This window comes from Penicillium argentinense (assembly GCF_028826775.1).
Source record: "Penicillium argentinense strain IBT 30761 chromosome Unknown utg000011l_segment0_segment0, whole genome shotgun sequence".
Lineage (NCBI taxonomy): Eukaryota > Fungi > Ascomycota > Eurotiomycetes > Eurotiales > Aspergillaceae > Penicillium > Penicillium argentinense.
Window position 1 is genome coordinate 764,571 of NW_026622670.1, and position 15,836 is coordinate 780,406.

The following is a 15,836-nucleotide window of genomic DNA, read 5'->3' on the forward strand; positions in this document are numbered from 1 at the left end:
TTTATTTAAGCATAAAGCTTCGCTCTCGAAGGTCTCCGCGTATCCAATGAGCTAAAACTGCAATGGCCCCACTGATTCTCATACCCGGAATGTCCAACTGCCCAATCTGGGGACCCGACAACCTCACCCCACTCAACGTGGCCAAGAATCGCGGTATCCAAACTCTCGTCATGCGGTGGGTGGCAAGAGGCACTAATGGCAGCGCTGCAGGAGCCCGCTAATGGTATGTTGGATTTGAATTTTCGGAGTGACAGCCCGACGAGAATTAACACCATGAGACCGCCCACTAAAACTGCCACGAAAAGTGGCAACGGCGAATACTGCAACGCGGTGACCTGATTCGAATAGTCAGGTTGGCCCTCCGTGTTGTAAGGCGTGAGGATGGTGTAGAATATGCTTTGCGAAACCAGCCAGTGAAGAATCGAGAAGATGATCAGGATGGGAATGGCGTATTGGTATGGAATGCTGAGCCAATAGGTGGATTTCTGCTTGCTGCCGTTGACAGGCCAGGTCACTCGGAGTGGTTTGCTGGATTGACCGTAGGAACTATACTCCGCCGCTGCTAGCATGCCAGTCAACACGTTGTTGTAGCAGTAGTAGCTGATGGTGAGAGCAAGCTGGGGGGTATTGGCGACGACCACCGAGGCCAACGTTGACAACTTGAGTCCGGGAGCGTCGATGTCCAGAGATACCCCTGATGCAATATTATTCCACCATTGTTGAAGAAGAGCTTGTGAAAGGTATCCATTTTCATAGGCGGTCCAGCTACCGGTGACGACGCTTCTCTGCACGAGATACGCACCGGCAGCGATAAATCCAAGACATCTTTACGCATTTGTCAGTTTGTTGGAGCTTCAAAATAAAAGACGACTGATTCAACACTGAACTTACATGATGATGGTTATGAGCCATCTCGTAACACCAGGAACCTGTATCCAAAATTGACGCCCCGAGAGTGGTTTGGGAATGGCTGTCTGAGATTGATCTTCATAGGTCTGACTATTCTGTGCGGGTGGATTGAGTCGTTTCCAGTCTCCGCGTTTGACAGCAGATCGAGATAGCCAGCACATCCCGGCAGTAGTTTGATCTGGCTCTGCAACGAAAGAGGCCACGGCATCGCCTGTTGTGAGAAGAGGAGTAGATCGAAGAGTTGTGACTCGGGCGGCGAAGAACATCGCGATCACCTTAACAAACGCACTCAACATTATCACGATGCAAATGGGTGGGCTGTACATCAATTTGCAATGACCATCGGCTGGAATCTCAAGACATCCACTGAAGACATGGTCTTTCTCCTCACTGGAGCCGCATGTATCTCTATCTCCCTCAAACATGGGATACCCCGATATTTTGTGGCTTGAAGGGAATTCCTGTGATGCAACAACGCCGTCTATGCCCACTGAGATATCCGTTGTCAAGAATGCCTTCTCTGCCCCATCCTGAACAGAAAGATCCGTCGCTAGTGCGACTAATGACTTGATACCAACAGGATTCGACTGGTCCAGGTATCCGACACACTTCTCAGAGCTGATTTGCTTGTATCTCGCACCTTCGATGATAGAAACAAAGTTTTGCCAGTCGAGACCATTGGCTGTCCTGGAGTTGGTCGTAAGCGAAGCGACTGGGGTGTCCGGGGTAGGTGGCCCTTCAAAACCATCAGATATCATTTGATATTGTGAATATTGAAAGCACTTGTTCAACCGTGGCGTGGTCAAGTTCCGAATATTGTCGGGGCTTAGGTCCGAGGGGGCGATCATGTATCCGAATTCATCCATAGCTAAATCGTCAAAGAGGATGGAGTTATACCTTTTCGCACCAATTAGCCATTGTCGTAAATCGCCATCTGGAATACTCACAACAAATGGAAAGGGGTAGCTGTGAGTAGGAGCATCACCCAAAGACCAAATCGGCAGTGCCCGATAGCAAACAGATTGCGAACACTCGCACATCCAATGTCGAGCCATTTGCGCTGAGCGTGGACCTTGTCGAGATCCTCTCTGTTGGGAGCAACGAGCGTTTGCATGCAATAGTTGCTCGCAGCAAGGATACAAGTGCTCAGAATGTTGATGACCAGGTGGAGCGCAATCGACCATCTCTTAGTCAACGCACAATTTCCTTCGTAAATGACCGACCCGTTGGCGAATTCTCGCTGGTCCGGGAATTTGCCAGCCAGTCCAGCCGCAACGGAAATGAAGACGAGATTTATGAGGAGGAAGACCGCCGACCCTTGAGCACAGAGATAAACACCATCAATCCATTTACGTTTTCGAGGTCGCATCAAATCGTCCGTCAGGGCAGTGATATCATCGTTTGATTGTCGCTCCGCCAAAACAACATTGTCTTCTTCCACTTGAGGCTCTGTCTTCAATTGTGAGTGGACCTTGGAGCCCAGGAAAAAGGAAAAGGAAAGCGGGGGTCTCCTGCTATCGACTGCGGTTGACTCGGCCTCCTGTTTGTCGCGGGATACGCTGGAGTACTGGCGCCAGAAAAGAAGACGCTGAATGCGCTCCCATATCTCGCGCGCTGTGTCGCGCGCCATTGAAAAGAATGCTGCGGGGGATTATGTTTCTCAAAAGCCTAGAGCTTTTTTCGCGTTTCTGTAAGGTGGTCTGTCACATCGTCGTCGTATTTGTGATGGAAATGATCCAGTGACAAAAATCGTAGTAGCCGTGGCCTCGGTCAACATTACAATGGAGAAGAGAAGCGAATAAAAACTGAGTTGCGAGGCTCGCGGCTATTATAGCGCAAGCATGTGGTTTGGTTCGTCGCATCGTCAATTCGGCCCCAAGCATCAGGGGCCTGGCCGGGTCAGTGCCACGACAGGACCCACAAGTGCGAGGCGGAGTTTGGGGGCTGCAAACTGAGCTGCTCTATTTTTACCCAAATTCCAACTGCCTTGAAGATAATCAGCATGTGTGGGAGCTTGCAAAATGCTCAATGCTCTGTATGGCAGCCGCACTTGTGTCGGAATTTTCGAGGCCAAGTCTGGAATACCTGGGCATTGGTGAAGTGTGCTCGGAGAGAAAGACCCTCCCTCTCAGGCCAGAGGAACCACGAAGATGGTATCGCGAAATGGAACGAGGGTGCGTCAGGACATGGATTGTATCCAGGGAATCAAAAATGAGAAGGAATACATGTAGGCGACGCCTGTATCGAAAGACAAAGATGTTATGGCCTGGTTTGTCAGGCCAGCAACACGTCGATACCTGATGGGCTGCCGGTCAGGTGACATCTGTGATGAAAACGATCGCACGCAGAAGCAAGAACTTCAAACCGGAAAGAATAAATCACCATGAAGGATAGTGAGGTCAAGAAAAAATTCTCGAACATGAATAAGTTCATGCATTTACTCCGACAACACACCGACCCATATCAAAATGCGGAATTAGCAAATGCATCACTTCCAGCAAACTTGACATGTTAAGTTCCCCTCGCCAGCAAACAATTGATAGTCGTCGACACTGGAATGAACACTGCACCTCGAGTGAGCTCAGAGACTTCCCGTTCGCAGAAACCAGTCCAAGTCAACCCCCGTTAGCTCTCATCTCGTCAAGCAAGCCACCCCCTCGGACATCGAATCCGAGAACCCACTAGATCCCCAGACTCGACCCTGAAATAGAAAGTTATACACGCGCCTTACCAAAGTATAATAACCCACGGCAGTCACAAGCAAGAGGAGCGTCAATGAAATACAAGAAAACCTGACCCGAGCGCAACGACTTGGACACATACCAAACGACCTTGGCAGTGGCGCTCTCCCATCCCAAAAGGCAAATGAGCATGCTTGCCAAGAACAGGCGGGCTGCTTAGCACTGTCTGGGGACAGGCATGCTAGCCAGTGTTTCCCGCCTTCCGGGCCTCGGTCGGGTTTGAGGCCCATTGTTAGGCTTGCTTGTCATTTGGGTCCTGCAGGACCCCTTCAATTAATTCTGCCCTCGCCTAGACTTGCCTTACCAATCCGTCAATCTCCGATTCCGGGGCTGTGAGAACATACTCCGCCTCGGGATGGGATGGATAGGATGTCTCGAGCCGACGAGTTAGATGATCGGGCTGTAGGTTTTCGTGGCACTCCCGATATTTGCCTCTGGGGCCATGGATCGTTCGGGCCGATTCTGATAAAAGCGAGGTGGCTTCCATAAAGCTGAGGTGAGCTGAGACTCTGGAACAAGGTTAGCATTTTGTGGGGGATGGCCCCCGTGGAGCATTCAGCACGGAGGGCTGCTCCGCGCTAGTTACGGCCCTCCACGCTCGATGAGCGCACAGTCATAGTCGACAGCACAGAATAGGAGGCGACAGATCGAGGGCTAGAAGCCGCGGTTGAGAAATCTTTCCTTACTCGTGGAAACTTCTGATCTTATATTTCATAATAAAATCGAGGGCTCTGCGGGCCTAGAGGGGCACAGGGTGCAGATCAGCAGCTAAGAACGGACATGAAACTACACAGTCTAGCCTAGTTCTATGCAAGGCTAGGAGAATTCAGATGGTGATCTGGTATTGGGCGTAAATCAGATACCAGCTAAAACTAATCGAAATGAAGAGGCCAAATGGGCCAATAATCCACGCTCAAACATTTGAAAGCATAAACCCTACCAAAGCGAACGGGGTAGATCAAAATTCCTCGTCGTGCGAACGGGATGTAGGGCCGAGCATCCCGAGCATCCATTGCGCGAAAGCAAGTCCTGAATCTTTTCGGATGACGGTGGACTCATCCATCGCCGTGGAGAATGGAGGGTCTCACTGGAGAACACGCCGATTCCAATAAGGATACGGAGCAGCTCGTGCGCGCCACCAGCCGGGCGTCGTCTGGTCGTCTGCTGCAGTGCTGGATCCAGGGGGCCTGGGGTCACAAGGCAAAGTCGCCTTCCGGGGAACCGCATGGCTCGACTAGCGTTTCCCAAAGAAGAAACGAAAATTAATTTGAGGCTTTTTGGACTCTTTACTCAAACCATGATTCAGTACACATGTTGGCTCGTGTCTTATAAGAGTCGAATGTTGTCCCACCACAGGAGTTCCCGTGCTGCTTCACGACGATCATAACTGGGATCTTTGCGATATTAACATCGGATCGGACGACATGTCGGACCAAAAGGCTCAGGAGGAGGTGCATGGTATCTCGACCGTTGTGGATGATACTCCTCAGGTCATTGCTGGGTACGGCGAGACTGCCAAGCGCGAGGGTGCGAAGACGAAGGAAGTCCGCAACGTGAGTTTCTCGTCAAGTGTTTTCCGCAGACATCGTTTATACTCACGCTGTTTCCTTTCAAGGCCGAACTGTTCGCTGCTATTGAGGAGACTAAAATCGAGCGATGGAGCAAGACATCCATCCATCTGTACTGTGGGTTTCCCGACCAGTCCAATGCAGTGAGTTCCAGCTAAAAATGCCTGGAAAAATATAGTCTGTATATTTGTGTCTTTTCTCTGCGCTTGTGCAAACGGTTATGATGGTAGGTCATTCCATGCATTGGGATAATTGTTCCGGTCTCGATTTCCATGCCGATTTTGAACTCGAGATGTCGACTGTGACGGGGACTTCCATGCTGACAATGTATCCCAGGATCGCTGATGGGATCTGTTCTTGCAATGGACCACTGGCAAGAGGTCTTCAAAGCCGGATTGACAGGTCCGAAGGTTTCTGTTGTCACTTCTCTCTATACTGTGTAAGTGTGACTCCTCAGAACCCACGATGCAAACACCGATCCTAACGCAATGTGATCTCACCTTAGTGGATCCATTGTCGCGACACCATTCAGCGCCGTCATCTCCGACAGATTCGGCCGACGCAAGTGCATGTTCGTGGGTGCCTGGGTCATCATCATCGGATCAATCATCATCTCAACCGCCATGACCTTGGCCCAGTTTGTCGTCGGTCGCTTCATTCTTGGTGTCGGAATCCAGATCATGGTTGTGTCTGCTCCCGCCTATGCAGTTGAGATCTCTCCCCCACACTGGCGTGGACGTGCCGTCGGTCAGCCATCCCCCTATCTATACTCGCTACAAACAAAGCTGACTCTCTACAGGCTTCTACAACTGCGGTTGGTTCGGTGGCAGTATCCCGGCCGCTGCGATTACCTACGGAACGAACTACATCGGAAACAACTACCAATGGCGCATCCCGTTTATCCTGCAATGCTTCGCCTGTGTCCTGGTTATCTTCTTCGTCTGGTTCATCCCCGAGTCACCCCGTTGGCTCCTTACCCAGGGTCGCGAGGAGGAGGCTGCTGCCTTCCTGGTTAAGTACCACGGTAATGGTGACCCCAATGCCCGCCTGGTTCGTCTTGAGCTCGAGGAAATGAAGGAGGGCATTCGCATGGATGGTATCGATAAGAGATGGTGGGACTGTAAGTTCTCTCTGCACCAACTGCCTAGAAACGGTAACTGATGTCTGGTCATACAGACCGACCCTTCGTCACCACCCACAGCGGCCGCTGGCGTTTTGCCCAGGTGATCATGATCTCCGTCTTTGGACAGTGGTCCGGCAACGGTCTTGGATACTTCAACTCGACTATCTATGATATCCTCAAATACAAGTCTAGCTCGACCCAGCTCCTCCTCAACTTGATCAACTCCATCGTCTCCGCGATCGCCGCCGGAACCGCAGTGTGCTTGACTGACAAGATGCCTCGTCGACCAGTGCTGATCTATGGTACCTTCGCCTGCGCCATTACCATGGCCATTAACGCCGCCATCTCGCTTCCTATTGCCCAAACCGGCACAATCAGCCACACCAAGGGTCAGGCCGCGCTGGCATTCTACTACCTCTTCAACGTGGTTTTCTCCTTCACCTACACCCCGCTGCAGGGAGTCGTCCCCGCTGAAGCTTTGGAAACTACCACCCGTGCCAAGGGTCTGGCGCTGTCGGGATTCATGGTTAGCTCGATCAGTTTCATCAGTCAGTTTGCGTCGCCGATTGGTCTAGGCAATATCTCGACGAACTACTTCTGGATCTTTGTTGGCTGGGATTTGTTCGAGGTTGTATGCTGGTACTTCCTCTGTGTTGAGTCTCAGGGTCGGACGCTCGAGGAGCTTGAGTGGGTGTATCAGCAGCCAAACCCGGTCAAGGCGTCGAAAAACCTGGATAAGGTTGTGGTGCAGCAAGATGGTACTGTTACTGAGAAGATTGAAGATGATGTTTGATTATGATGACTTTGTTCTTCTCCTTGTGGAATATGGATTGAGACTGGGATCGGAATTCTTTTTAGCAGCAGTTCAAAGTGGCGGTAGTCTTTTGAGTACTGATAATAAAGTGTGATAATGAATAGGAAGCACGTGTGTCCTTCCGAAGTACCTTTGATCAGACGAGAAACTAGAACTGGAAATACGATACCCTCAGTCTACTCCCGTATCTAGTGTGCGTTCGTGCAAAATAACCTTAACTTTTGAGTTTGATGCCTGAGGCGCCACACGAGCTGGACATCCTGGCCATCCTGGCCACGAAGAAAAGTTGCGATACTAGTGTTCACTAGTCAGCCTAGTAAAGTTAGATGATAACTAGGTTAGTAGGGACATTGAAGCCATCTAGTAACAACAACGGTTGAGCTGGTAAATCAGCAGCAAATGCGGACATGCCCGATCCGCAAGGTCCCTGCACGTGTAGACCGCCGGCTTCGTTATTGGCCTCGCGCGTCGATCCGGGGACTTTCGCCCGCAATCCCTACACGGCGGGGTGTTGTCGTCTGCCACTTGGTTGATCTTCTGCGCACTCCAGAACATTCTCTTTTTCAATTACACTTATTTTTCTGCCTCTACATCTGCTGCAAAATCCCCCTGGAATCTCGGATTGACAGGCGTCTCTCACCCTGACTAAGCAAACGGATCCGTGTTGGCGGGGAGAGACGTGACCCGCGATAAGATTGGCCCAAAAAAATCGCTGCAGTTCGGCGTCAACAGAACTTCTCCTCCTGCGGTACACATGCAGCGTTGACCACCGGGCGCAACATGCTGTCCCTACTGGGCCTCTTCATCGGCGCAGCTGCGGCTGTGCCTTTCGAGCAACAACCGCTAGCCCCGTCGGATGGCACGGCCGTCATTCACGATTTGGCACCCCAAACGCCGTTGGGCGCATTGTCGGGCGCCTCGTCCCAGGGCCTGCGCGGTCGCTTTCTACACATTACCGGTATGTCGCGAACACCTGCCGGGAAGTTGCGATTGATCGCGTGACAATCTCGAAATTGACAAGTGCACCGTGTGATTAGATTTCCACCCCGACCGGTACTACAAGGCCGGCTCCTCACTCGAAGATGACTCGTGCCACCACGGAAAAGGCGAGGCCGGATACTTTGGGCAGGAGGGCTCGCAGTGCGACTCGCCCCTCACGCTGGTGAACGAGACTTTCCGCTGGATCGAGGAAAACATCAAGGATGACATCGACTTCGTGATCTGGACCGGCGATTCAGTCCGCCACGACAATGACGAGGAGATTCCGCGGAACTTGGATGAGATCGTCGAGATGAACCAGTACATGGCCCAGAAATGGATCGATTTATTCGGCACGCGCAAACCTTCCCATTCCAACGGCGTCGCGCAACTCTCCGTCCCCGTCGTCCCCACCTTCGGCAACAACGATATCCTCCCACATAACATCTTTCGCACTGGCCCGAACCGGTGGACCAAAAAATTTGCCAATGTCTGGAATGCTTTTATACCCGAGGACCAGCGTCACAGTTTCGTCGAAGGTGGCTGGTTCATCAGCGAGGTGATACCGGGCAAGTTGGCCGTCATCAGCCTCAACACCATGTACTTTTATGAGTCGAACAGTGCCGTGGACGGGTGCAAGGCCAAATCGGAACCAGGCTATGAACACATGGAGTGGTTGCGCGTGCAGTTGCAGATTCTGCGCAGTCGGGGTATGAAGGCCATCATCATGGGTCACGTTGCGCCTGCGCGCTCGGAGGAAAAGACCAACTGGGACGAGACTTGCTGGCAAAAGTATACGTTCTGGATGGATCGGTATCGCGATATCGTCGTGGCCAGCCTCTACGGGCACATGAATGTTGATCATTTCATGTTGCAAGACAGCCACGACGCGGACGTCGATGAGCTGTCCAAGACATCTGGCGGTGGCACCGTCTCGGCCATGTCGAAGACGAACTATCTGGGCTCGCTGCGAAAGCAGTGGGCGGACCTGCCCACTCCGCCCAAGGGATTCTTCGAGCGCCTAGACAGTCTGACCGAGACGCAGGGCAAGAAGGAGAAGAAACGCGAGAAGAAAATGCGCAAGTACTTGAAGAAGATTGGAGGTCAGTGGGCCGAGCGCTACAGTGTGTCATTGGTCTCGCCCAGTTTGGTGCCGAATTACTTCCCGACCTTGCGCATGATCGAGTACAACCTCACCGGGTTGGAACAGGTTGGTCTTGAATCTGTAGAGGGGCAGACGGACCTGCCTTCCGACTCTGAAGTCTACGTTTCTCCCGCGGCGGACGCCCAGGTGAAGAGAAAGAAGAACAAAAAGGGCAAGAAGAAGAAGAAGGGCCCCAGCTTCGAACTGCCCCGGCCGCCATCCTCAACGGCGCCTCCGGGCCCCGCATACTCGAACCAGGCCCTGTCCCTGCTGGGTTACACCCAGTACTTCGCCAACCTGACCCGCATCGATGAAGAGATGCAGTGTAACAAAAACGAAGACCCGCGTGTCGAGTTCGAAGTGGAATATACCACCAGTGACGAGGTCTACGGACTGAAAGACCTGACAGTTCGGAGCTTCCTCGAGCTCGCCATCCGCATCGGCCAAGACGGCGACATTTCGAATAAGAAAAAGGTCAAGGTCAACGAGGCGTGGCGGGCGTTCGTCGAGCGGGCGTTCGCCGGGTATGTCGACGTGGATGAACTGGACGAGATGAACTTGGTCCATTAAATACGAGTTTATCCCTTGATGGGAGACTTGCTCAACGGCGCGACACCCGGTCCGCCATCGAATTGCATTGATACTACTAGTACATTGGCACATTGATACAGGTTGCATTCCGCCGGACTGTGTCTGGTTCGCATATACTTTGGTGTTCTATTAGAGTTGTAAATAGCGTTGTCTTGATATTCGAGATTTTTGTTCGATACTAAAATGGAATGAATGATTACTCCCACTTGAATATTTACACTAGTGTGTATAGTTGCTGTGTTGAGTGAAGATGTCATTCGTCATTCTGGCGGTGTACCCGCCCGCCCTGTCTCGGTACGCCTCCGCCCCTCTCGACAGTACTGCACCCCCGGTACACCTACACGTGTTGATGTATCGTGGGCTCTCAACAAACTCACTTATGCTGCTGAATTCTGGCTGGCTACAACTGCAGTGCTCGATCGATTACCATCTGAACTGCATCAGCATCTGCGATGGGCACAGCGTACTCGATACCCCCCCAGTACGCAGTACCCAATACGATGCACTAGGGCATCAGGTACCGAAACAGCGAGCCCAAGCCACTGCCAGCGTGGCAGTCCGTGCTTCGATTGAAAATTCATTTCATTCGAACAGAGCAACAAAAGGAATCGGCCCTATCTTGATTCCTTCCATTGCCAATACCAATGCCATGACAATTCCTGACCAGGCCCCCGGGCCATGCGCTGGCACGCCAATTGGCCATGGCCATGAAGCTGCCACGTAGCGCAACCCTCGAATCCCTATACTCCGTCGAGCGAGGCGGCTCAGATGGCCAGACACTCACTGGCCGGCGCATGCAGGGTGGCTGCAAGACAGCGAAGCGTCGCGCCATTGAGGCTGGGGCTGGAGACGCGCGGGTTGGAGTTGCCACTGGGCTGGCTACCCTAGCAAGGCTCCCCCCAAACTGCTCTCATCTGCTGTGTGAAAATGGTCGAATATTTGGATCATAGATACGTCAACTCGCTCCTTGAGGTAAGTGATACATATAGTATAAAAGTTTGGAATGAGTTCGACAGCGGTGTGGTTGGGCACGTTTCGGTGGGCCCGGATTGACTTGTATTGCTGTATTTACGTGCCCTCAGCTACCTTGGGTAAGGGCATGGACGTAAATTATCGATACCGATAAGCCCTTCTGAGGCACTCGGATACCCTAAGAAAGCCTGAGCCCGAGGCCGCTCCCTGCGTCATATCAGGGGGCACGACACCCTGCCTTGCATCTTCCCTTAAATCTCGGGCAATTGCCCACAGCTGCAATATTTGCCCCCAACCCTTGACTCTGATTCCTACTCTAAGGTACTCCGACGGGTCCATTCGGGGAAATAACGAACTTCGACAGCTTCGACGATCTCCGCGCCCCTCCCCGTTTGCCCGAATCTTCCCCGCACAGAACGGGGTGCGTTGGCAAGTAATTGCGTCGCGATCCAAAGCGTCACCTCGATACTTCTTTTCCCTCCATCTGCCACACGATGCGTTCGGACGGTCTGCGAATCCACGAGCAACCCGCTGACATTGACTGTGCCTTGCGTTGCTAGCTCTGCAGGAGGAGATCTTGTGCGAAACGGGAAACGGAAGCCGGAAGTTCTTGCACCGCACAAGCGATTGATCGGCGACTTGACGCGGTCTGTCGTGGAACGAGTGACACGAGGAGAGGTCTTGCGACGCACCGCGACACCTTCGAATATTGGAGATTGGGATACCGCGCGGCGGTTGTGAAGTAATTGTGGGAACGAGTGTAGACTGAAGCTGGGCATAGAGTGAGAGAACTTGCGACTTGCGGGAAGAATCAGCTTGGGACAATTTAGGCACGAAACACTGCAGAACGATCGAGTCGCTCGAGATTGCACTTCGAGATCAGTCAGATTGCGCCACGATCGTCTACGCGCTCGGATGTGCAGCCGCTGCGTTTGAGTCTCGGGTTTGTTTGCGCGCCAGGTGAGTTCTTACTACTTCTGGTACCTTGGGGTAGTCACACTTCCTTCTCGTCCCTTCTCGTCTCTTCTCGTCTTTATATTCCTCACTTTCGTCTCTTTCGCACTCTCCCATATTTTGTGAACGATGCCTTTAATCGTGCATCCCCCAACATGCCGCCCCGCAATGCCTCCGAGGATTCGCATCTCAAATCCATTCGCCGATCAACAACTGACTGACACCTTCGACGCCGCAGCCTCCGCGTCCCTCGTTTTATGGATGGCCTCCTCCGAAGTAGACCAGAAGGCCCTGGGCAATTTCGCGGCCGTCATGGCCCTCGAAAACCCGCTCCTCTCGGCCATGCTATATAAAATCCTCGGTCTATCCGTGATGCTGTCGAAGAAACTCCTCCGAGCACGCCGACTACGCCGACTCGACACCACCCGCGAAACCAAATCGCTGCAGTTGTACTACCACATCATATGGCTCTCAAGAGAAGGACTCTTGATATTAGAGGGCTATATCCTGCCAATGGTATCCCGCTTCGTCGAACTGAAGGTCCTCTCCTACAAACTTCGCGCATCATTCTACCACATCTTCGTCCTCTTCCACAATCGCCCCGTCATCCAGCCGCCAGACGTGAAGCCGCCTTCAAGCAAAAAGTACGACTCAATCTACGGCTCCGAATCTATCGCCGCACTAGGCATGAAACCCTCTCCTGAACCGACAAAAACATCCATACCTCCGGGCCTTGCCCCGGTCCAACCACCCCAACCCGCCACATCTTTCCTCCTTCCTCCACTTGACTACACCGCGACAGCAACAGCATGCTTCAACCATGCCGCACTGCTAGCCGACAAACTCCTCCCAGGCTCACATCCCCTCCGCCTCTCCGTGAAACTGGAATACGCCGCTTACCTCTACGACTGCCTACAGGACCCCATCGCCTGCCGACGGCTCGCCAAACATGCCATTGCAGACGTCTACAATGCCCAAGAAGGCATGGATGATGAAAGCTTCGAAGACGCCGCCGAGATCGTCGGCGTTCTAGGCAAAATGGTGAAACGAAGCGGAAAGCCTGGGAGTAGTACGGCGGGCAGCAGTATCTCACAAGGAGACTATTCCCGAAGCCGAAGCAGTCGCAGTCCTTCGCATCTGGACACGAGTGTCCCGACGACGGTGTCTCCGGTCCCGGTGACAAAGTCCACGCCCGTTAGTGGGAGTGCCGAGGCCCTGGCGCCGGTGCAGCCTGCGGTGCCGAATGTGACCATGATGAATCCGATTTAATATGGTGTTATGATATAGAAAAGCTTATGAGAGCGTCACTTCTTTCTTTGGGCTTGCTTTTCTTGGAGAGGCTTTTTGTTTTGCGTGCATTGGGTTGTTTTCCTTTCTGTACATACCACCAACCCTACCCATATCGGCACTCAATACCATCCTATCCTCTCTTACCTCCCTTCAGTATTTTACCCTCTGATATACTAGTATTTCTTGGGCAAAACATACCCTCCAATACTAACAAAGAACCGCATAGCTCTCGCCATGAAATTCGCCACATCCTCTCCAACCCAATCCGGAAGAAGCCTCATCCTTGATCCCTCCAATTCTCTCAAATACCTCCCAGCAACCAGCACACACTCCCCGCTCCTCCCCTCATCCAGCGAAACTAGCGCAATAGTCTCCGCCACGAGCTCGGGTGTGTTCTCTTCCAACCCGCTCTCGCGCCACTGCGCCGCAAATCCGGCCGTGACATACGTCGGCGTGAAGAACGGCGCAACGGCGTTGATCCTCACGCCCAACTCGCGCGCTTCGGACTGCGATGCGCGCAGGAGGCCGAGGATGCCATGCTTCGAGGCGACGTAGGCCGTCACGCCGGTTCCGCCGAAGTAACTGGATGTCGAGCCGACGAGGAGTATTGATTTAGGTGTGTCGTGGCTTACATCGGGATTTTTTGTCATATGGAAAAGGGCGAGTCGGAGTGCTGTAATACTACACATTAGAAACTCCGAAATCTTAGTCTGGGTTGAGGGTATTATACTATTCAAAGTCCCCTTAAGATTAACATCAATAACACTCCCCGCCTCCTCATCCTCCCTCAACTCCCCATCCTTGTCAACGCTCAGATCCAGCACAGGTCTCGACTCCATAATCCCCGCATTCGCAACGACGACATCAAGGCTTCCGAATTTCTGAATCGCCGTCTTGAAGCATGCCGTCAGCTCGGCCCAGTTGACGATACTACCCGTTACGAAGATTGCGCGCTCTGGATGTGCGAATTCAGAGTTTATGAGGTTTTCTGCGGCTGCGCGAAATTGGGATAGGTCTGCTAGGACGACGTTTGCGCCGTGTTGGTTGAAGAGCTTTGCGGTTGCGGCGCCGATGCCCCGTGCTGCGCCGGTTATTATGACTGTTTTGTTGGTGCTTTGGGAGAGGGTTGTGGGGTCGAAAGTAATGTTTGACATATTGCTTGGGATCCTTGAAGTTGTTGGAGAGGGAATCAAGAGGGTATATGGCTTATGAAGTGCGGAGAAATATGGTATGTGGGGTTCTCGCTGATGGCATCATTAATAGGGACTTGGGCATGAGTACTTGCTGCAAGTATGAAATGCGGATATCTGCGGTTTTAATTCTAGTCGCCGTGTCTAGAAAAAGGACCACTTTGTATCAAATCGACTCAGTCCTCTCCTTGGCAACATACAGCCGGGCTCGAATTACTTCCGTCAACCGAGGCCTGCTTGATGATCCAATTACATTCCACTGTTACACATACATTCCCACTACACATGCATGACAACCTCTAAATCTCAGCTGCCTTATACCAAGGACAGATCAAATATGTGAATACTCAAATTCATTCAATCATTGCTCATAAATTCATCTCTACCCGCTACTTGCACCAAAGATCCAACACCCACCTCAATGACTCAGATCAGCGGCATCGTAACCCGATTTGTATAATCAACATTATCCTTCACACTCTCAATGCGCTCATGACAAGTCCCAAAAACTCGATCCCAAAGTCTCGTCTGCTTCCCATAGTTATGACTCTTCCGCCAGCCATACCGATGATGCAAATCATGGTCTTCAATAACCAACTCCGCATCAAAGATCTCCAACAACCAGTTGAGCGTCGACGGCGCACCCCCATGAATCCTCAACCCACTATGCCCAATGAATTCTGAGAACGCGATGTACTGGAAACAAACCCACCACTCATAGAATCCCATCGGTAGACCCATGGCCTTCATCGTCCCGTATGCCAGCAGCGGGATGCCGGTGATATCCATGAATTCCTGCTCGTGGTCTGCGTACGCAGAAAGCAGCGGGTTTGGGTGCTTTGTGAGGTGGTGGCGGCGGTGGAATTTCCATAATGGTCCTGTTGAGTGCATCAGGCGGTGGTACCAGTAGAACCAGAAGTCGACTGTTATGCTGTAGATGCCGATTTCCAGCGGGAGCCATTTATAGGACATGGTTGAGGGTGTTTCGGCAGGTTGGTAGGTCAGGTAAATGGCCATTATCATCCGGAATGTGGAGGTTGAGATTAATTCGCGGATGACTTTTCCGACGCCCACGTCGGGGATTTCGTCGCGAGGGTGCTTGTCGCCATCTAGGAAGCCGTATACCTGGCCCAGTCGGCGCATGATGTGCATTTCATGGATACCATTTAGCTTAAATGCGGACGAGTATAGTGCGAATGCGGCGAGGAGGTTCAGGTTTTGGCCTGTGTAGACGGTGTAGGCGTGGTGGATGGCCAGTGGGATCGCGGCGTGCAAGAGAATCCAGAGATGGAGAGTCCATTCTCGGACGGCGGGGATCTTCTGTTTCTTCGAGAAGACGGGGACTTCGCCGTTCAGGTCGATGAGATGTAGACCGAGTAGCTCGATCATCCAGTGCCAGAAACTCCACTGGGATCGATCATGGCGCCAGGTGGACACCATGGAGTCGGCGGGATTTCGCTTGGCGGCTATTTCCTGTGTCGACATTTTGAAAATACGACACTGTCATATCACATCAATCAGGTACGACTGGGACAGATCAGGTGTTCTTATATCTGTGCGTG

General features: G+C 52.3%; 7 protein-coding genes across 7 annotated transcripts; 3 read left to right on the forward strand and 4 right to left on the reverse strand.

Annotated features, from left to right (window-relative positions):
- Positions 1 to 5: 5 nt before the first annotated feature.
- Positions 6 to 2,539, reverse strand: N7532_011295 (uncharacterized protein; the record flags this gene model as incomplete). Its single annotated transcript, XM_056623786.1, has 3 exons — positions 6 to 825; positions 892 to 1,806; positions 1,857 to 2,539. The coding sequence occupies 3 exons, from the start codon at positions 2,537 to 2,539 to the stop codon at positions 6 to 8; spliced, it is 2,418 nt and encodes an 805-aa protein (XP_056468774.1).
- Positions 2,540 to 5,074: 2,535 nt separating this feature from the next.
- Positions 5,075 to 7,134, forward strand: N7532_011296 (uncharacterized protein; the record flags this gene model as incomplete). Its single annotated transcript, XM_056623787.1, has 7 exons — positions 5,075 to 5,203; positions 5,266 to 5,335; positions 5,397 to 5,444; positions 5,555 to 5,657; positions 5,724 to 5,965; positions 6,018 to 6,338; positions 6,395 to 7,134. 7 exons carry the CDS (start codon positions 5,075 to 5,077, stop codon positions 7,132 to 7,134), a joined length of 1,653 nt encoding a protein of 550 aa, XP_056468775.1.
- Positions 7,135 to 7,935: 801 nt separating this feature from the next.
- Positions 7,936 to 9,847, forward strand: N7532_011297 (endopolyphosphatase; the record flags this gene model as incomplete). Its single annotated transcript, XM_056623788.1, has 2 exons — positions 7,936 to 8,113; positions 8,193 to 9,847. The coding sequence occupies 2 exons, from the start codon at positions 7,936 to 7,938 to the stop codon at positions 9,845 to 9,847; spliced, it is 1,833 nt and encodes a 610-aa protein (XP_056468776.1).
- Positions 9,848 to 11,151: 1,304 nt separating this feature from the next.
- N7532_011298 (uncharacterized protein) lies at positions 11,152 to 11,619 on the reverse strand (the record flags this gene model as incomplete). The annotated part of the gene is made up of 1 exon (XM_056623789.1): positions 11,152 to 11,619. One exon carries the CDS (start codon positions 11,617 to 11,619, stop codon positions 11,152 to 11,154), a length of 468 nt encoding a protein of 155 aa, XP_056468777.1.
- Positions 11,620 to 11,962: 343 nt separating this feature from the next.
- erg27 lies at positions 11,963 to 13,063 on the forward strand (the record flags this gene model as incomplete). The annotated part of the gene is made up of 1 exon (XM_056623790.1): positions 11,963 to 13,063. The coding sequence occupies one exon, from the start codon at positions 11,963 to 11,965 to the stop codon at positions 13,061 to 13,063; it is 1,101 nt and encodes a 366-aa protein (XP_056468778.1).
- Positions 13,064 to 13,257: 194 nt separating this feature from the next.
- On the reverse strand, positions 13,258 to 14,238 carry N7532_011300 (uncharacterized protein; the record flags this gene model as incomplete). Its single annotated transcript, XM_056623791.1, has 1 exon — positions 13,258 to 14,238. One exon carries the CDS (start codon positions 14,236 to 14,238, stop codon positions 13,258 to 13,260), a length of 981 nt encoding a protein of 326 aa, XP_056468779.1.
- Positions 14,239 to 14,700: 462 nt separating this feature from the next.
- On the reverse strand, positions 14,701 to 15,759 carry N7532_011301 (sterol desaturase family protein; the record flags this gene model as incomplete). Its single annotated transcript, XM_056623792.1, has 1 exon — positions 14,701 to 15,759. One exon carries the CDS (start codon positions 15,757 to 15,759, stop codon positions 14,701 to 14,703), a length of 1,059 nt encoding a protein of 352 aa, XP_056468780.1.
- Positions 15,760 to 15,836: the final 77 nt, after the last annotated feature.